The sequence below is a fragment of the Colossoma macropomum genome, unplaced genomic scaffold (genome assembly GCF_904425465.1).
Source record: "Colossoma macropomum unplaced genomic scaffold, Colossoma_macropomum, whole genome shotgun sequence".
NCBI lineage: Eukaryota > Metazoa > Chordata > Actinopteri > Characiformes > Serrasalmidae > Colossoma > Colossoma macropomum.
The window spans coordinates 3,800,554-3,822,981 of record NW_023494788.1 but is presented as its reverse complement, the minus strand read 5'-3'; the positions used below and the strand labels follow the sequence as shown (position 1 = coordinate 3,822,981).

The 22,428-nt window shown below is 39.1% G+C and overlaps 1 protein-coding gene across 5 annotated transcripts in view; it reads right to left on the bottom strand.

Annotated features, from left to right (window-relative positions):
* Positions 1-22,428, bottom strand: part of shank2b (SH3 and multiple ankyrin repeat domains 2b) — a 173,007-nt gene that overhangs the window by 77,472 nt on the left and 73,107 nt on the right. For 4 of the 5 annotated variants that reach the window (XM_036568085.1, XM_036568081.1, XM_036568082.1 and 1 more), the window contains exons 11-12: positions 10,639-10,796; positions 7,990-8,103 (exon numbers count right to left, since the gene is read on the bottom strand). In XM_036568085.1, coding sequence (XP_036423978.1) covers positions 7,990-8,103; positions 10,639-10,796 — 272 coding nt within the window. Of the gene's footprint in view, positions 1-7,989; positions 8,104-10,638; positions 10,797-14,347; positions 14,368-22,428 lie in introns of all 5 variants that reach the window. The other variant, XM_036568083.1, reaches the window with a different exon arrangement.

Sequence of the window (22,428 nt, the reverse complement as noted above, 5' to 3'; positions counted from 1 at the left end):
CCCATCCTTTACAACTCATATAAAACACAACAGCACAGATTTAAAAGAGCTGCACTGGCTGCCTGTATCTTCCAGGACAGATTCCAAGGTTCTGCTCCTAGATTTTTAAGGCTCTAAATGACCTTAAAGCACCGCTTACATCACAGAGTATGTCTGTTTATGATCTTAGATCTGCAGATACTGACCTTCTGAACACCTTCTGTAAAATACAGAAAACATGGAGAGGCTCGTTCAGTTATTCTGCTTCTAAACTGTGGAGCTCAGTTCACCTTATATTAGACAGTGAAGCTCAGAGCTCACTTTTAAGAAACATTTGAAAACATATCTCTTTAATTTAGCCTTTAATAAAAAAATTTTGTTTTGTATTTATCTTTTAATTTGATCAATGTCATTGATGCGCAAGATTTAATTTAGTACTCATAACTTATTTATTATTATTCTATCACTGTTTAGCTTTATCATCTGTCTGTAAAGCACTTGGACCTGCCAATGGTGTAGAAGTTGCCCTATAAATAAAGTCATTGTTATTATTATTATTATTATTATTATCAGCTTATTAGCTTATTATTATGTTTTTGGATCAACATCATGCCTTGAAGGACTTCATTCAATATATCATTTGGTAGGATTTAAGCTTAGTTAGACATTAATTCAATATTCACAATCTGTGCTTTTACATAAATTCCCACATGATTCTGTTTGTATCATGCTATGATATGAGAAGCCATTTAGTCAGCTAGCGTATCTGTGCATTTTCAAATGGGGGATCTTCCCACTCTATTGACAGTGTGTAACACTGCATTTGGCCTTATTTTGATCAAAACAACCTCTAGTAGATTATCACAGGCTGTTTCACAGCTGTACGTTGGATCGATTCACAGTTAAACTCAACAGCCTGTGTGTTTATACAAGTACTTATCAATATAAACTCAACTGTGAGTTCTAACAGCTTCCTAGTGCTCCTAATTCATTGCATTGCATAATAAGTTTGAAAGGAATGGAATTAACCAGTTTACAGTTTAGGAATGTTATGTTGGGGTTGGAATAAAATAAAGTAAACGCATTGTTTTTATCTCAGAAACACTGCCAGAGTGTCTCACACTACATGATGCTAAGTTAATTCATACTGTCGTTTTCTCCCATTTACATCATTGTAAGGTATTTTCGTCCACCTTATATTGTGTCTCTAATAACTGTGTAGTTACATGTGAACAACATATGCAACAACAATATAACTACTAATGATTTAGCCACTGTTACGGATGGGTTACAGTAGTACACCTTATGTAATTACACATGTGTATCAGCTTCAGTTTTGCCTCATGTAATTACACAAGTGTACCTTAATAGTCGCAACAGCCCATTCTCTCTCATGTAATTACACAGGGGTAATAAAACAAATGTAATTACATTTGTAATCAGACTAGAACAGCAGTTTTTTTCAGTCGATGTTTTTTGAAGCAGTAAAAGGAAGTATGTAATAACGTGCATTAAGACATTATTAACACTGTATCTGCCAGCTTTCCTAACATTTATCTAGCATTTGAGTTGCTAGTGCTGTGACACTGTAACCAATTTCAACTTTAAACCATTCTGTAATGCGACAGAACAGCAGACGTCCCCTTATCTTAAAATGTAACTTTTATAACATTAATTAAACGTGTTACATTACCCTCACAGCAATGTCTATATTATTACTCTATTATTACACAGTACCTACATAACAACTACACAGAACTGTCCACTTATTTTAAAGCCTAACTTTAACACTACACTACAGGAAAGTTCCTGTGTAGAAGATACACTTGTGTTATTACATGAGGCAAAACTGAAGTTGATACACATGTGTAATTACATAGGTTGTACTCTTCTGTAATCATCTAACACTGACTAAATCATCAGTATTTACAATGTTGTTGCATATGTTATTCATGTGTATCTACACAGTTATTAAAGACACAATGTAAAATGGGACCGGCATTGTTTATTGGCTTGTCCAAAAAGATAAAGAGAAAACTACAGCTTGTACAGAAAACAGCAGCAAGACTTCTTACTACATAGAAGAATAAACACATCAGTCAACTACTGGCAGCATCTCACTGCACTGTTTTTAAAGCCATTAATGAACCAACACCTTCTTATATGTCCACAGTGATGTCTAAGATCATCAAACACATCTGATCCCCAACTGTGGAACTCCCTCCCACAAGACACACAGCAGGCATCTTCAGTTAGCAGCTTAAAACATGTCTTACACTGTCAGAAATAAAGGTAGTAAACTGTCACAGGGGCAGGACCCCTCCTGTCACTGTGGTGGGACCCTCAAGGGTACATCTCAGTACCTTTAGTCAGGGAACATAACTGTACCATAATCCATTAAAATGATATTTTCTAAGCTGTACTGTACATATTTATATTTATTTTACTGCATTATTTTATTGTTATAAATGTATTATTTTTTATTTTTTGTATTATATTTTTATTTTACATTTATAATGTATTATAAATATTTCTATTCTATTATATATGTTTCTTTTTTATTTTATTTGCCTTCCTCATTTGAGCTGCATTTTAATGCATGAAAGATGCCATATAAATTCACTAAGTTCACTATTATTATTATTATTATTTAGTGTATTATTATTAAAACTGATTCTGCTCAGAGTGAATCGAATGATTTTAAAGCCTATTTCTCGGCCCTGATTGTCAATGGAGCACTTTTTCTACATCTTCCCTATATAAGTCAGCTCGAGGAACACATACTTAATGAGTATGACAGGCTGTGTAGCTGCACTCAGTAGAGGCAGATGGCCTTCTGTAGCTTCAGGTCTGAACGGCGAATGTTTTAAATGGATTTCTCCCCGGCAGCGACGTCCACACCAGACTGGGGCCCAGTTTCAACTCCAACGACCTTTGGTCCCTCCAGCCTTGAGTGCATGAAACACACACACTTGCGCAAGCAGCTTGTAAATGCACAGTGTCCGCAGTGATGTGGAAGGCATTCATTTGGCCCAAAATAACAACTCTCTACGGAATGTTGCCCCTGGCCCCTCATGCCAATTTGCACAGAAAATGCAGACTTCACACACCATACCCACACACAGCCAACGCTTCTGCTCACAACACGGAGGACAGAGGACGTCTCCATTCAGCGCATAATCAAGCAATCTGACGTTTTATTTTCCGCTTCTGATGAAGATGATGACCCACCTAAAAGGGAAATCCACCATCAACATTTCTGCATAATTGAGTGGTTGAAATGTGAACGAATTCATTGAGAGTGGTTTCGTGTAAAATGGCTCATTTGTAGAGAAACTTACCAACTCTGATTTCCTTACAGTGGTGGTGATAAGAAACAGGGGTGCAGATCTCTACAACAGAAATATAGCCATTTTATTTATCAGCCAAAGCCACCAGCTAACCTACACGTCTTCTGAGTTTTTATATGTAAATCCGATGACGGGAACATCCTACATGTACCTCTCCACCACGAATGGATTTTAAAAAATTCATTTTAAGCTAAAAGCTTTTCTCAACACGATCATACAACAGTGCCTCAGACATCAGGCAGTGATTCATAATCATTTGATGTAACGACCTTCTCTGAAAAAGCTTACAGAGATATTAAACTCTACAGACGTTGGTTCCAATTAACACCACTGTGAACAACTCTGACTTGATAAGTTTCTCTCGAACAGAGCATTTCACACCAAACCACTCTGACTTTGTTTACATCTCGACCATTTAATTATGCAGAAATAATAAATAAAAAAATAAAAAATAATTCCCCTTTAACATTTTAATGCAACTATTTCTGCTTATAATTTTCTATACTGTTACTCCTCAATACTGCTGCCCCTCTTGCGGTGGCACATGTAAGGGTACATCTTCAGAATCTGTAGTTAGGGAACATAACTGTATCACATTCCATTGCTCTTAACCTGATCAGGCGTAACATTATGACCATCTTTGTTAGCCCCCTTTTACCCTGTTCTTCAGTGGTCAGGACCCCCATGGACCCTCACAGAGCAGGTAATATTTGGATGGTGGGTCATTCTCAGCACTGCAGTAACACTGACAGGGTGGTGGTGGTGTGTTAGTGTGTGTTGTGCTGGTCTGAGTGGATCAGACACAGCAGTGCTGCTGGGGTTTTTAAACACCTCAGTGTCACTGCTGGACTGAGAATAGTCCACCAACCAACACAAACTGTGCAGCAGCAGATGAGCTGTCGTTTCTGACTGTACATCTACAAGGTGGACTGACAAGGTAGGAGTGTCTAATAGAGTGGACAGTGAGTGGACACAGTGTTTAAAGACTCCAGCAGCACTTTTGTGTCTGATCCACTCGTACCAGCACAACACACACTAACACACCACCACCACGTCAGTGTTACTGCAGTGCTGAGAATGATCCACCACCCAAATAGTACCTGCTCTGTGAGGGTCCATGGGGGTCCTGACCACTGAAGAACAGGGTAAAAGGGGGCTAACAAAGTATGCAGAGAAACAGATGGACTACAGTCTGTAACTGTAGAACTACAAAGTGCACCTATATAGTAAGTGGAGCTGATAAAATGGACAATGAGTGTAGAAACAAGTAGGTAGTCATAATGTTATGCCTGATCGGTGCATACTTTGTCTGTACTCCTGGCTTTTTATTTTTTTATTTTTAAAACTTTAGGTTCTGAAAAGGTGCAAATATTGTACTTTCTTTCTGACAGTGAAGGCACAGAGATTCATGCAGGCAAAAAAGCAAATTTTCTGGATTTACCACTATTTTACCATTATCAATATGACACATAACACAAGTAGGTTCACTAGTGGTTTTGGAAAGTACATTAAATGGCTTTATTTACGCTGTAGATGTTGAAACCCCTGTTTCCTATCACAATTAAACATTTCACATCAAACCAGTCTGAAAGACGTTGTTTATGCAGAAACAACAAAATTATGCAGATATTTTGAAAAATTGGTGGACTTTCCCTTTATCCTTTAAGACATACAATACATAATATGCAGGTTCCTAAGATGCTCACACACGCTGCACGGCCGGTGAAGTTGAGCGTGTTGTGCGAGAGGTGTTAGTGTACACATTGTGTCCCAGTTTGTACTGATCATGAACTGAATGAACAGCCTGCCGTGGCCTAAAGGCTCCTCACATATTGTGTGGGTTATCCAAGAAGCACTAGGAGAGCAGAGGGAGGAGGAAATGGAGAAATCGAGAAGGAGAGAGAGATCTGGTGGCATTAAAGCTGATCTGTAAAGCTAGTCTGTTTGTGTAGTGATGTAATGTGAGATCTGTAGCATATTCATAAACACCATGTTTCATGTACATAAGTGTTTGTGTCTGTGTGAAGGTTATTTTTCCAGTCAAACTTTATATTAAGTGTCTCTAATAACTGTGTAGTTACATGTGAACAACATATGCAACAACAATGTAACTACTAATGATTTAGTCACTGTTACAGATGGATTACAGAACTACAGCCTATGTAATTACACATGTGTATCAACTTCAGTTTTGCCTCATGTAATTACACAAGAGTATCTTATTAGTTGTAACAGCCTATTCTCTCTCATGTAATTACACAAGGGTAATAACAAATATAATTACATTTGTAATCAGACCGGAACAGCATTTTTTTTTCAGCAGTAAAAGGAAGTATATAATAACTTACATTAAGATACTACTAACACTGTATTATTATTATTATTATTATTATTATTATTATTATTAACACTGTATCTGCCAGCTTTTCTAACATTTAGCTAGCATTTATGTTACTAGTGCTATATAATAACCAGTTTCAACTTTAAACCATTCTGTAATGTGACAGTACAGCAGACGTCCCCTTATCTTAATATGTAACTTTTATGACATGAATTAAATGTGTTGCATTAAACCCAAAACAATGTCTATATTATTACTCTATTATTACACAGTACCTACATACCAACTACACAGGAACTGTCCACTTATTTTAAAGTGTATCTTTAACACTGCACTGCAGGAAAGTTCCTGTGTAGTTGTTATATACATACAATATAATTACAGAATGGTATTAATGAATGTGACATGATTAGTTCACCTTGTTACAACACAGTTATTCCACAGTAATTATGTAAAACATACTTTCTTTAACTGCTGGAAAAGACTTTTGATCTGTAGTGTATCAAAAATATACACTTGTGTAATTACACAAGGCAAAACTGAAGTTGATACACGTGTAATTACATAGGCTGTACTTTAGTAATCCATCTGTAACGTTGACTAAATCATCAGTAGTTACATTGTTGTTGCATATGTTATTCATGTGTAACTACACAGTTATTGTTTGGTTTTGTGTAACAATACCAGCGAACTTCAAAAATTAACTTCAACTGTTTCTTTCAGATGTGTGGATCCTTTGCTCCATTTGTTTCCTGACAGCCAGGAACAGCACAATGTTTAATAATTTTCCAACATCTTCCACTCCAATAACTCTGATACAGACTGTTACATTTGACTGCTGACAGTCATATATAAATGTGTTCATGGCTGTGACATCACAAGCATGGTTATCCAAAATGGGCAGCACAGTTTTATATATGGACCAGGGAATGAATTATAATAGTTATTATAAGTGTTTTATAATAGTTTTATAACAGTGTTTACACTGTACTTTTATTTAAAAACTGGTGAAGAAATCTCCATTCTCCGTGAGATAGCCCCTTTAAGTTTTGAAATAGTTTGTTTAAAGGAACACTCTGATGAAAAATCAAGTGTGCATGATTACCCCAAATAAAGTTGATCAGTTAAGGCGCCTTTGCTGTGCCAGTTTGGCTTATTTAGTATAGAACTGGAGCAGCTAGGCTAACAGTGCTAACAAACACTGGAAGTCAATCGTCACCCAAACAGCTTGTGTAATTTCATGCCCAAAACCTCTCTCAACTCACTTCATTCACATCCAGGTCTTAATTTAAGTCAGGCAGACATGTCAGTGTGGTTTAGAACAGTATATAACTTACTATGAACTTTACAAATGAAAAAAAATCTGTGCAGCTAAAAGCAGCAGCCATTTAGGACCACCGGAATCACTTCTTTCCTGAGCACAGTTTGGTATCATTCTGCTCAAGACGATCAAAGACAGGGTTGAGAGAATTCACAACACAGATGCACCACAAGCTAATGTAGGTAGAGAAGTGAAGCGAGTGTGCTCAGAAAGACAATACATACAAAACAATACAATGTCCGAATACAAATTGGAGGACTACAACTTTTTGCCTTGACCCTATATGTTTGAAGCTGACTTCTAGTGACTTCTCAAACCCACCTCTTAGCACAAAGCTGAAGCTATAAGCTTCAAATAAGAAGCTGCCGAATAGAAAACCAACTTCAGCCTTGTCCTCATGGCCAAGTAAACAGTGCTTACCTTAGATTCACTTTTTAAGATGTCATCCATAAAAATTTAACTGGTACAGCTGTAGATTTTAGATACCTTCCCTGTAATGGTCAGATGAAAAATGACCACATACACAGATTTTGCAAGGCAACTAAATGTCTCTGTTGCTAGTTTGTGGTGTACCTGTACATTTCTTTGCTCCGTTTCTGCAAAATGGTACGCAAATAACGTAGGTTTATCCTTATTTGATGTGCAACTTCTAACTTTTTTTAAAGTGGGACGTCTAATGCAGATGATAATGTAATTCCATTATCATTATAGCTTATGTAACTTACCAATGCAACTTGTAGCAAATATACAAAGATGTTGGCACGTATTTGTGAAGCGGTTTGGGTGACTATTGACTTCCAGTGTTTGTTAGCACTGTTAGACTAGCAGCTCCAGGTCGAAACTAAAGAAGCAAAGCTCAGACACATAACATGCCTTGGCTTATCTGCATTTGTGGTAAGAGGAAAATCATGTAAATCTGAACTTTAGCCAAATCATTCCAGTAAGTTGGCTCATTACAGTGTGGACCTCTAAGTTCGTGTGTGTGTGTGTTGACTTACAGGGTCGGTCTTCGTTGGCTTTGTTGGGGATCTCCTCCACACATTCTGCAGGGAACCACCCGACGTTCCCTCGAGCACTGCCCTCCCAGAATCCTCCTTCACCGATACTGAGCACTGCACAGAAACACCACAGGCAATCACATTCACCTCATTTACCTGAGGGACTTTTCCCATAGAACTTGTACAGAGGAGAAATACCACTCTGTAATGTCTTCCAGGGGGCGCTCCAGAGCGAGTCCAAAATTAATGGGTTAAGATGGAGCATTTGAGCAAAATCATAGTTTATAAAGGCTTAAACATTTTTAATGTAAAAGAGTACATTCATTTTCTGAACACAGATCAGCATAAAACATTTTAACACTGCTGTTATATTTTTAAGAGCTTTTAAACTCGGGGTTATAGGGGTTTAAAATGGCGCCTCATGTATGTTCATGACATCTGTGACAGACAATGAGCTGCTCCACTCGCCAGCCAATCAGCACTCAGTACATTTTTAGCCGTTGAGCTCCATTTACTCCCATTCATTGAGGACTCGCTCACGTGGCGTTTTGCAGTCCTGTTTTTGATATAATGGGGGAAATAAGAAGCGGCCAGACTCCTCATAAACTGGCTCTACTTTCTCACGTTGAAAGTGATTCTTTGTCAAAAATGTTTTGTGTCACACTGTTAAGTCATCTAGAGTAGACATTCCTACTCGCTTGCTTACAGACTGTCTGCAGTCACATCACTCTTTATCACGTCAATGCGAATGGTTGTCATATACAGTCTATAAAACGGAAAGAAAATGTCTATAAAAAGGATTTATATTTGTACACTTTTGCGTGAATTAGATTTCAATATTTTTTGTTTTGTTTTGCTTTAAGCAAGTAAAGTTTAGGTTTTAATTACGCTGATGGCTAAATTGCATGCGTTGAACAATTACTTTAAACAATCATGGGTTTCATATTAATAAAACGATTGTGACACCAAGTTTTCCACCAGATTTTCACACCAAAAAGACCAAGGGAAGTCAGCGCACAATATTCTCTGTTCGTTCAGGCTGGGCTCGGGCTCAGTATACGAGAACCACCCAGTTATGCAGTAAACAGTGTCTTAGGTCTCTGCAAGTTTTCCTTATCATTTGAAATCCTTAATACTCTTCCTGTAGTTGCAAACAATGGGTTATAATAAGTTGTCACTGGCAAATTTTATATCCAATAGTAGTAACCATCAAGAATTAGTATGCAAGTTATAATTTACATTAATCACTAATTGTGGCTTTGGGATTATTGCCCTTTAAAAGCCTTTTCATATCAACAATCACTTCTAGTCTGTGTTCTTGGAGTAACTGTCATATCAATCACTTATTTAATATAAAAGAACATGTGCTTTGGGAAAAGTGACACTCAAATCAATGTTGCTTGTAATCACTGGTTGTCAATCCTGGTCCTGAGAGACCTCTGCATTGTTGACAGATTTCACAGAGCTCACACGCCTGAGTCAACTCATCAGTTTGTTATAAATCCTTTTATGAGTTAAATCAGTCATATTAGAGCAGAGCAAACACAAAACTCTACACATACAGAATTATGGCTGTGAGCCACTGACATCTACAACTGACTGATTCAGTGGTACATTCCTGAAAATAAAGGCTCCTAAATGATTTTTTATTTTTATAACACATATTGAGTTTCCAGCCAAAACAGTCAGAGAAGTATACTTTATTCATTTTTCAGATATTTCTGATGACATTAGCTATAAAATAGTCTACTTGCATCTGAAAGTCAAAGGAAAATGAGAGAAAAAACAGGAGTGTCCAAAACAAAAACTGGAGTTCAGAAAATGATTAAAAGCTCGAGAGAAAATGAGTCTCCTAACAACCACCTGGAAGACCTGGTAGACACCAAAACTGGCCCCATCAGATAAACAGCACTTAAAGCTTTCATCTTTGAGAGAGAGGAGAAAATCAAGCTGCTTCAGATCTGAAAACATCCACAGGTGTTTCTGTCCATCCTTCCACTGTGAGAAGACGACTCAGCGCTGTGGGTCTGAAAGGATGTGTAGCTGTCAAGAAGAACCTCACTGAGAAAAGGAGACGGACACATCAAACAAAGAAGCTGAACGATGGACTGACCTCAGTCCAGACCTCAACATCACTGAATGGGTCTGACTACTTCAGAAAATCAACCAGCTTCTAAGACTGAGCTTTGGAGGTGTGTCTGCAGATTCTTTGAGGAACTGAAAGTGAGTCTCCTGAAAAGAATGGAAGCTGTAATGAAGGTATAGAGTGACACACTGAACACTGAAACACTGACATTATATTTAATTTCTTCTGGTTGAGTTTTCATTGGAAATTAAATAAATGGGTGGTCTCTGATTTTTGCACAGTACTCTAATTGGTATAGAACCCATACATTACGTGGAGGTCCTTTAAACTCAGAAAAGGTTCTTTACACTCCCATATCTCCAAGAAAGGCTCTTTAAACAACCAACCAATGAAATGCAGAATATGTGAATGTGCTCATGGCTGTCATGACATCACAACCACGGTAATTTAAAATGGGCTGCATAGCTTCCATATAGAGACTGTATGGACAGGGGAGTCAATGATTTTTAAGTCTAACTTTAAGAGCGTTAGAGTTAAAAAAGCTTTTAGAGCACATGCTGTACCTTTGACCCTGTCATTCTTATAGAGGGCAATTTCGCCCTCTGCTTGCGGCTGGTAGGACTTCACCACCACATAGTGCCTGCCAGGGACCGCACTGTACAGCTTGCGCTTGGACCCTGGAGTGTCCGCACCGGAGAAGCCATCCCGACTGGGACGTGGACTGTGGAGAAAAAAAGAAAAACATTATTATTACATTTGTAGCCAATGCCCGACTCACTAACAACAATTATACATACACAAAATAACACAGCATTCTGCTTCTTCTGTGAAAATGATAAAATTAAGACATTTGAGAGAACTGAAGTTAATAGATAATTAAAGATATTTAACTTCAGGATGGCTGCTCTCTTTTAGAAAACATACACCGATCAGGCATAACATTATGACCACCTCCTTGTTTCTACACTCATTGTCCATTTTATCAGCTCCACTTACTATATAGGTGCACTTCGTAGTTCTACAGTTACAGACTGTAGTCCATCTGTTTCTCTGCATACTTTGTTAGCTCCCTTTTACCCTGTTCTTCAGTGGTCAGGACCCCCACGGATCCTCACAGAGCAGGTACTATGTGGGTGGTGGGTCATTCTCAGCACTGCAGTCACACTGACGTGGTGGTGGTGTGGGGGGTCCTGACCACTGAAGACCAGGGTAAAAGGTACTGATAAAATGGACAATGGACAATGTACGGTGGACGGTGTAGACTGAGGTTGAAAAGATCTGAGAGAATAAGGCTGGATTCGCTGTAAAACAGCTCCCTCTACTGGACTTCACAAAATATTTCCAATCTTCTCTTCTTCAGTCCCCAGTTATTTACTCCCTGGTGTAATTCTGATTCCAAAAGGGCCTCAACTAAATCAATTTTGGCCCAAAACAAATAATTAGCTTGTGTACTGACAAAATAAAAGTCACCTCTTGAGAGCAACACTGACTCATTCCGAAGCAGCTCGGGACATGCCATGCTCTGACCACTACTCCAGTCTTTTATGAAAACAAACCCTTGTTGTACAGGAACGCAGGCTTTAAAAGGTGTTTACAAAGACTGCCAAAAGCCAGTAATAAGGACAGAAGGGACATGACCTGAATATGAGACAGAAGGCATTCCAAAAGTCTGAATCTTAAACAGTACCTGGTCTAGAACAGCACAGTCTCTGAACATAATGTCCTCTCTACCCTTACTTGAAGACTCTAGGCTAAAGAACCACAGATCTAAAATGACTAGAGCCACAAATCAAGCAGTGTCTCTGTGATGAAGAACTGATAGAAAGTCAATTTGAAATGAAAACAGATAAAAGACATTTGATCTCATCAGGAAGTCAGTTTTTGTCAGTAAAACAATGCATAACATTAAAATGAAGACAAATAAACATAAACAGAGTAAAACATGACAAGATTTTTTGTTTTTGTGAAAGTTCTGAGTGTGTAGGTTAGAGGAATACAGGCCTGTGCAAAAGTTTGGGCGCCCTTGTCAAACGACATTTTGTTGATTTTCTAAGTGAAAATGAGTTACACATCATCTACAGACACACTGCTGCACGTTTTAATGCACAATTACTGTTAATTTGCTGAAATTAAGACATTGAAAAAGAAAAAAAAAACATAAAATGTGGCCTGTGCAAAAGTTATTATAAAAATTGTCACACAACGCAAAGTGCAGCTTCTGTGTTCAAATAATGCAGAAAAAGAAAAACTGAAAAAAAAAAAACAGGAGATACATATTTTTTCCACAGCAATAATATGTGAATAAATTTTAGCCCAAAACTCTTCAGAACTCTTTAAAGAGCCAGTATGTGCTCTTGGTGGGTACAGTGGGTCTAACACAGCCGTTTACTGCGACATTCATAACATCCCCAAGCGCCTGAACATATTTCAGATACTGCATCAGTAATTCATCTCAAACGTGAAACCAATAAGGGCTAATCAGGTCGATTATGCAAATGACCTCTTTTCCACCTACAACGTGCCCCGGCTCCTTCCGGAAAAAGGCCACACCCCTTGCTGAGGGCCACTCCAGCCTATAGGAGCAGGTGAAATTGGGACGAAGCGCCTACACTTGCCCTCTATGTGACTTCTGCTTTAATAAGCCTCTGTTGGGAGGCAGTCCAATGTCAAAGCCAAAGGCAGCGGGACAACGAACTGCACGAGCTAGCATGCCCAGATTAGCCTCATTACGTAACAACACCTGATCATTTCCCACCAAATGAGCAGGAGACGGTGACGGCGGCTGCACGTTTGAGGTTCTGCGCTTCCAGTCAACTTCATCACTGCATATTATCGTGAAGGTGACAAACGCTATGACACAAAGACAGGCTTTAATTTGGAGTTTTCAAAATTAAATGGTTAAGATGTAAACAAAGTTCCCTCACATTCGTGAAATGGTTATGAATATGCTGCTATCAGCCTGTGACATTGTTTTACGATAGGTATGAGAAGGTTGTGGCCTGAAATGTTTTTTTTTAATCCATTCATGGCAGAGAGGTACAAGCAGAATGTTTTAAGACAAGGATTTTCCACTATTTAACCATCATCAACATTACACATAAAAATGTATAAGATACATGTAGATTCGCTGGTGGTTTTGGATACTAAATAAAATTTCTACATAAAATTGTTCACAGTGGTGGTGATGGGAACCAGACGTCTAAAGGGTTTAACGCTTCTAAAAGCTCCCTCACAGAAAGTTATTACAGTATCTTTCCAGTAGTTCAGAGTCTGCTGCCTGAGGTCTGAGACACTGTATAATAATAATTATGAGAAGGTTTTGGCCTCAAACATATCTTTATATACACTCATGGCAGAGACGTACATGCAGGCAAAATACTACTGAAAGTAAACATATTTTTCAGACCATCATTTTACCATCAACATCATTATCATATAAAACTCAGAAGACTCGTGTAGGTTCACTGGTGGCTTTGGATAGTAAATAAAATTTCTACATAAAATTGTTCGCAGTGGTGGTGATAGGAACCAGACGTCTAAAGGGTTTAATGCCTCCAAGAGCTCCCTCAAATAAAGTTATTACAGTATCTTTCCAGTAGTTCAGAGTCTGCTGCCTGAGGTCTGAGACACTGTATAATAATAATTATAAGAAGGTTTTGGCCTCAAAGTATATGTTTATAATACACTACATGGCTAGAGGAACATGCAGGCAAAATACTACTGAAGGTGAACATATTTTTCAGACCACTATTTTACCATCAACATCATTACATATAAAAGCTCAGAAGACTCGTGTAGGTTCACTTGTGGTTTTGGATAGTGAATAAAATGGCTATATTCGTGTTGTGGACATACTGACCCCTGGTTCCTATCACCACCACTGTAAAGACATCTGAGTCAGTTTCCCTACAAATGAACCTTTTCACATCAAACCACTCAGAATGACTTTGTTTACATCTCAAAGAGTGAATTATACATACGTTGTTAAAAATTGATGAGTTCTGCTTTACCACTGACATTTTTATGAAGATGTAATGCGGAAAGAACAACCCAACAACCCAACAACCCAACACAACTACAGGCTTTTCTCATTTTTACTTGTTTTCCGTGTCTCATATCACCACACAAACCATACAGTGCTCACAACCTGCTGTGCCACATAAGCATTCTCCTCAAGAGACTACGGCCTAACCTAACCCAGTTCTCACAAAAAAGAGGGACTTCATTCCTGTTCCATTTAAACTTTAAGACAATAAATGCTGTGCGATACACTTTGCCCTGGTGGAGGAGGGCTGGATGTTAAAGAGCTAGAATACAAAACTAGCCTGCGAGCTTTGAGGATCCCAAGCACAGCATATTGATAGCTCCATTTACCCAAATCATTTAAAGACAAACATAAAAATTAACGTCTTCATCAATGGTCTCTTAAAAGTGCAGTCTGTGCCTGTAAAGACGGCCGTAGCTCAATGTCTGGCAACAGTGCTATAAAGCTAATAGAGTCAGGGATATGATACCACTCAAGTGAGCCAGGCCCAAGGCTCTTTAAACATTCAAGCCCTAAGAATTATGCAAATTAACAATTATGAAAATTAGTAAAAAGAAGTATTACAAATTATAGGAATTAACGAAAAAATGAATTAAGCAAAACCACACCAGACCATCCACATTCATAATTTTTATTCATCTATAATTGAAGGCCATCAGTCATGTTTTAAAGAACCACAGATCTAAAATGACTAGAGCCACAAATTAAACAGTGTCTCTGTGATGAAGAACTGATAGAAAGGCAAGTTGAAATTGAAATATTTGAAAAAACCTTTTATCTCATCAGGAAGTCTATTTTTGTCAGTAAAACAATGCACAACATTAAAATAAAGACAAATAAACGTAAACACAGTAAAACATAACAAGATTTTTTGTTTTTGAAAAAGTTCTGAGTGTGTAAGTTAGAGGAATACAGGCCGGTGCAAAAGTTTGGGCGCCCTTCTCAAAGGACGTTTTGTTGATTTTCTAAGTAAAAATAAGTTACACATCCTCTACAGAGACACACTGCTGCATTTTAATACACAATTACTGTTAATTTGCTGATTTTAAGATATTGAAAAAGGAAAAAAACATCAATTGTGGCCTGTGCAAAAGTTATGGCACCTTTTTTATGTTTTATTTTTTCCAATATGGTAACCTCGACAGCAAATAAATACGTGTTACAAAATCAACAAAACATGTAATCAGACCAGGGGTGTTCAAACTATATGACTGCACACACTACAGTGTATATATATATATATATATATATATATATATATAATGTCGCTGATATATAATATCATATTATATATCAAAATGATATATAATATCATTTTTCAGTTTTTGGAATAATTTGAAAATTCCTGTTATCCTTTACCAATATGAAGAACTATTTTTAGATGCAAAGCACACTTTAATACTGCAAAGGGTTCTTTGAGTGTTCAAGGTTCTATATAGAACCATTTTCTTCACTAAAGAACCTTTGAAGAACCATTATTTTTGTGTATAGGCTTTAGATGGTAACTGTAAATACTGAAGAAGGGCTTTAGAAACGGTTACACCAACACAGACACACACAGAACAATCACAATGGTTTGTTTATTTGTTTATTTGTGTTAATTCCAACATATTTTTAAACAAATAAACGGCTACTACACAGATAGATTGCTTTATATATAATTTTCTCACATGCCTAAAACTTTCGCACAGCATGCTGACATTTTACTTCTCATTATAATGGAGAATTCTAGTTGTTATATTCTTAAATAATGGGACTGCATTCTTCTGAAAATGCTCATAGGGGCAAAAATCAGTCATGAAAATGATTCAAGACTGCAAACTACACGTCCGCCATGTGATATCAGCCGTACTTTCACATCTACAAAATGTCCAGACAGTGAACACAACAGACTTTGACAAACGTCTCTGCAGTTCATCGCACAGCCTCCAAGGGCTTCAGCTATATAGCAGCCCTGCTATGAGTGATAGCGACACTTATTTCCAGTAAGTCAGATGGGACTTTAATACCCCTGTAGCAAACCGAACTGCCAATGCACTTACAACAGCTGTCAAACCAGCCAGAGAGATTTTCTCCTCTGGCTCCAACCAATGATAATTACATAAGCGCTGCTCCGTGGCTTATTTTTGGGAGGGAAAAAAAAAGTCAATGTGGGCTGAGGTATTTATGCAAAACAGGGTGTATAGAAGCAGGTCCACTAAGTATTAGATATCGGTTAAGGCGGCATATGAATAGTCTCACCCACATGTTTATTTATAACCTGCCGTTGCAAAGCAAATAAATATCCCAAAGATTCGAGCTCAGCAATCAAAATTGAAAGCCACACCATTCAGAAAACATTTACTGAATGCCAACGTAATTATATCTACCGGATTGAAAAATGTGATGGAGGCCTTTTTGTAGGAATCTAATCCATAAACATGAATGCAGTCATTGGTCAGCTATGTGACCCATCTCTCTGTTTATGCTAATGTTTAGCTATGGGTCTGACAGACTTTGTTATTGACATGGTTTCACTGGAATTCTAGCTGTGCTATTACATTTTGAGTCAATAGCACAAGATTCAAGAGTCGATACTCTATTGTCATTGCACACACAACGAAAATAGGCAGCAATCCTAACGATGCATAAGCAAAAGAGGATTAAACTAGGAATATAACAAAAATACACTGATCAGGCATAACATTATGACCACCTCCTTGTTTCTGCCCTCACTGTCCATTTTATCAGCTCCACTTACTATATAGGTGCACGTTGTAGTTCTACAGTTACAGACTGTAGTCCATCTGTTTCTCTGCATACTTTGTTAGCCCCCTTTTACACTGTTCTTCAGTGGTCAGGACCCCCATGGACCCTCACAGAGCAGGTACTATTTGGGTGGTGGATCATTCTCAGCACTGCAGTAACACTGATGTGGTGGTGGTGTGTTAGTGTGTGCTGTGCTGGTCTGAGTGGATCAGACACAGCAGTGCTGCTGGAGTTGTTAAACACCTCAGTGTTGCTGCTGGACTGAGAATAGTCCACCAACCAAAGATATCCAGCCAACGGCATCCTGTGACCACTGATGAAGGACTAGAGGATGACCAACACAAACTGTGCAGCAGCAGATGAGCTATCGTCTCTGACTTTACATCTACAAGGTGGACTGACAAGGTAGGAGTGTCTAATAGAGTGGACAGTGACAGTGTTTAAAAACTCCAGCAGCACTGCTGTGTCTGATCCACTCACACCAGCACAACACACACTAACACACCACCACCCTGTCAGTGTTACTGCAGTGCTGATGTCCAATCCTCAAATATTACATATCAAGGAGAGATTATTTGATTAATCCATCCATCATTATTAAATCCACCCACCACCTATTTTATTAGAAACCCCTCTCCGGTAGCCCCACTGCGCTGGTGTTCATTTAGAGACTGTAGCTCATCTGTTTGCAGTGTGTATTAGCCATCCAGTAGCCCTTCTTCAGTGGTCATTGTGTAAACATAGCAGTGACGCTGATGTGTGCTGATACCCCACCAACATCACGGTGTCTGATCCACTCGTACCAGGATCACACACACTACCATATCAGTGTCACTACTGTGCTGAGAATGAACCACCACCCAAATAATATCTGCACAACAGTGGTCCTGTGGTCACAAACTGACCGCTGATGAACGAGGCAGAAAGGGGGATGATAAATTATGCGGCACCTCTGCAGAGACTTCAGTCTGTTACTGTACACCTACATAGTGGAGCTCTAAAGTAGGTGGAGCTAATAAAGTAGCCAGTGAATGGAAGCACAAGGTAGGTACTTCTAACAAAGTGGCCCGTGAGTGGAAGTAGAATGTAGGGGTGTGTAGTAAAGTGGATAGTGGGCGTATAGAAGTATATATTATATAAACAGAAGATTGAGAGAATCTGGAGAAATCTCCATGCACAAAAGGGCAAGGCCAAAAACCACTACAGGAAGACTGTGACCTATACTGGATCCCTGTGAGTCCTGCTTTAAACAATGGCATACTTCTGTGATGACGATCACCACAGCTCAGGAATATGTTGACAAATCATTATTGATAAATATCATTCGTTGCTGCATTCACAAATGCAAGATAAGACTGTACTGTGCACAGGGGAAGCCATGTGTCAACAACATCCAGTACTCTGCTGACCTCTCCAGGCTCAAGCTCATCTGAAATGGACTGATGCAAAGTATAAACATGCATCGTGGTCTGACGGGTCAAGCCTTCAAACTGTTTATTGAAATAATGGACATCAGGCTCTCTGTGCTGACGAAGAAAAGGTTCAAAAGTCAGGGTCAGTTATGGTACAGGGGGAGTATTAGTGGGTAACTTACACATCTATAAGTTTTACAATTACAGACTGTAGTCCATCTGTTTCTCTGCATAATTTGTTATCCCAATCTTCAGCCTATTCATCAATGATAAAGACCCCCACAGGACGACCACAGAGCAGGTATTATGTGGATGGTGGGTTATTCTCAGCACTGCAGTGACACTGACGTGGGGATGGTGTGTTAGTGTGTGTTGCACTGGTCTGAGTGGATCAGACACAGCAGTGCTGCTGGAGTTTTTAAACACCTCAGTGTCACTGCTGGACTGAGAATAGTCCACCAACCAAAAATATCCAGCCAACAGCGTCCTGTGACCACTGATGAAGGACTAGAGGACGACCAACACAAACTGTGCAGCAGCAGATGAGCTATCGTCTCTGACTTTACATCTACAAGGTGGACTGACAAGGTAGGAGTGTCTAATAGAGTGGACAGTGAGTGGACACAGTGTTTACAGACTCCAGCAGCACTGCTGTGTCTGATCCACTTGTACCAGCGCAACACACACTAACACACCACCACCTCCACGTCAGTGTTACTGCAGTGCTCAGAATGATCCACCACCCAAATAGTACCTGCCCCGTGAGGGTCCATGGGGGTCCTGACCACTGAAGAACAGGGTAAAAGGGGGCTAACAAAATATGCAGAGAAACAGATGGACTACAGTCTGTAATTGTAGAACTACAAAGTGCACCTCTGTGGTAAGTGGAGCTGATAAAATGGTCAGTAAATGTAGATAAAAAGTAGGTGTATGTGATAAAGTGCTCAGCGAGTGTTTATACACATTTTGGAGCAACATATCGCTGCTGTCGTTTTTCAGTTTTTGGCATAACTTGAAAATGTCTGTTGCCCTTTACATTGTGTGTAAATTTCATGAAGAATGGACCAACAGAAACAGCCCAAAATGACCTGGAAAAATGTCTGGTTCCATTGACTTACATTAAAAGTTAAGCAGGTTTTTTCCTTCTCCTGTAAAGTAACATTTTTGAGATACAAGGTTTTCTTCCAACAACAGCGACATGCTGCCTTCTAGATGGTACCATTTCAAGGGTGTCTATTCTTATTTCAACATGACAACACTAAGTCACATTCTGCATCTTACAACGTGCTAGGCTGGCGTGCCTGCAGACCAGACCTGTCTCACATTGAAAACATATGGTGTGAAGCTCAAAATACAGCGAAGGCCTTGCTGTTTTTATGCAGATCCTTCAATGTATTTTTAAAGGCTACCTAGTTTATCTTTTTGTTTGGAGCCGGTGGAGTGAAAGATTACTCAAATGATCATCAAAATAATCGTTACATCACTCGACTATTAATAAAATCGGTAGTGACAGCCCTGCAATGCATGCACAGGGCTTGACACAGCCTACAAGATAAGTATGCTCCCTCTTTTCTTCCCAGCCTTTGCCAGCATGACGAGAGTTCGTCCTCAGCCATCACAGCCAAGCACCAACCTGCAATTACCCAATGACATCGGAACTGACTGCAGCTGCTTCAGTTTCCCTCGGAGACTCTGAGGAGCGAGCATATTATCTAATACACCACAGAGAACACACACACACACACACCACACACACATACACACACCATACGGTCATGGCCATAGCAACCAGTGCTGTAACTAGGGATGGATCCCATTCGAGCAGCGCATGCAGCTATGGGGGCCAAAAACATATTCACAGCTTTTGCTGGTTGCCAGACTTAGCACAACGTGATGAAAACTCACACTTTTTAAGGCTGATCTGAGACCAGATTGGGAGAACTGACCTATCTGTGCTCCGCCCACAAATGCATCTTCTGCAGCAGCTTTTGGGAGCTTTTCTGTGTATGTAATGTACTGTGTTGTTCAGCTACTGTTGCACCCAAATTTCCCTTTGGGGATCAATTAAAGTATATTTATCTATCCTTCTATGCATCCATCCATTCGGCCTTGCATCCGTCTATCTTCACAAAACTTTGACAAAAAATTAATTTGATATAATGATAAATTGACAAAAACTTGTGTTTACACAAAACTTGTTTCGTTTGTGTGAAAAATAGCGCTGTTAAGATCTGCAGGTCTGTCAGACAAAGCAGGATTTAAGCTGACTTTAAGCTTTGTTTGATCTAACCCTGGACTTTCTGTCTCACAACAGTGATCACTTTTTATCAGGCTGCATCACTATGGCAACCTCTGCTGTTTGGGATTTCGAATCATAAACAGCTCTTGGACCAATCAGGACAGAGCTTCTGATCAATGAGGGGCAGCCTTCTGACGAAGGTGGACCCCTCCAGTCCCTTTTTTCCCCTTCATGACGTTTGTGGCATCATTCATGTGAAATATCGCTTCTCGGCAGAGGAACCTAATCATACAACACAAACATCAAGAATACAAAGCAGTTATTCCTCCAGCAATAACATGGTGACAATGGAGACACCCTTACAGGAAAGTCTATACATTTCACACGTGAAGTGTACAAATACCACATGTATTTATAAGTCGTCACGTGTTTTTTAACATGTAAACACGTGATCACACATTTTTTCACAAGTTAAAGTGGATTTTTAATGTGTTAAATGTGCAAAAAACGTGTTCATACAAGTTAAATCTGTGTGATTCTTCTGTAGGGGCAGCGTTGCTTTTTGATGGCATCAAACATATTTAAGTTTGCTCTACATATTTAAATATGGCTTCTTTTTTCCTTCTTCAAAATAAACGAACTGTTGTTAACTGCAATTAAAATCTAACAAACTCATAAACAGAGTTTTTAAGGTTTTCTGTAGCTGAAACTTAGCCAGGAACCCTGTTTTAGCCAGGAACGTGCTTCATGAAGCAGGGCCCTGGTGTAGTTTTATTGTCGTGTAATGTCAGCATGGTGTCAAACTCCTAATTGTTGTTTCCAACCTGCCTAGTTGCAATTAGCTACAACAACACAGTCAAGCTCAGTAGCCCAGCATTTAAACCCTATTCATTCAAGCATTTTACTGGTGATTCATTCTGAGAATTTGATTCACTTGCTTAAATCTGCTTCCCAGAGAGTTACAGCGCGTTCATGTCCAAGATGGCTAGTGTGAAACATATCAACGTGCAGAATCTGAGCTTTCTGGGTGCCGTCGTGTTTTCTATCACTGTGTAAAGCCCATGTGTCAAACACAAAAACGCAGGCCCGTGGTGCAATCCTATACTAACTACCGCTAAATTATTTTAATATTCTATTAATATTAGCCCATTTCACTATGAGCTGCACTACAGTTCCCAGCATGCAGTGCAACGTAATGTGTGCTCCCACCCCCTTCCCCACCAGCGCTCTAAGGGACAGCACCACAAAAACAAAACAAAAAAGATGCCAGGTGTCCAGTTCAAGCGTTTCAATGGGCAGTTTTAAAAAGCCTACTGTACATTGGGGACATTTAAAGAAGTTTGTTGTAGTTAATGTAGTCTATTGTTTTACATAAAACAGTTTGTTTTTATTTATTTATTTTTTAACCGTTTAAGTATTCAGTGCCACTGTTTTGGCGTTGTAGTTTTGGCATATTTTGAACAAACAATGGCCAGCTGGGGTCATGGCAAAATGTTAAGTAAAAATAAAATAAAACACAGCTGACCCACACAGCTGAGATTTTTTAATATGACCCTTTTAGTGGTTGAGACAATAAAGGAAGCCTCATCCATCCTTTACACCAGGGGTGTCCTTTATTGTTACTTATTGTTGGATGTCTTTTTTCAGAGTAAACGTCCAAGCCAGTACTCAGCATCAGGATCAATGAGGGATTATTATTGCTTAGTTCATTCAGAATAAGGCTAAAATGCAACTGAGGACTATTAAGTGTTTCTTGTTTCAGCTTGAGGCAGTGATGGTTTAGTGTCTAGAGCTCGGGTGATTGACTGACTTGCCCTTGAGCGAGGCACTTAACCCTTTCTGCTCCAGGGGCACTGAATCTTGGCTGACCCTGCACTCTGACTCCAGCTTTCTAAGATGGGATATGTGA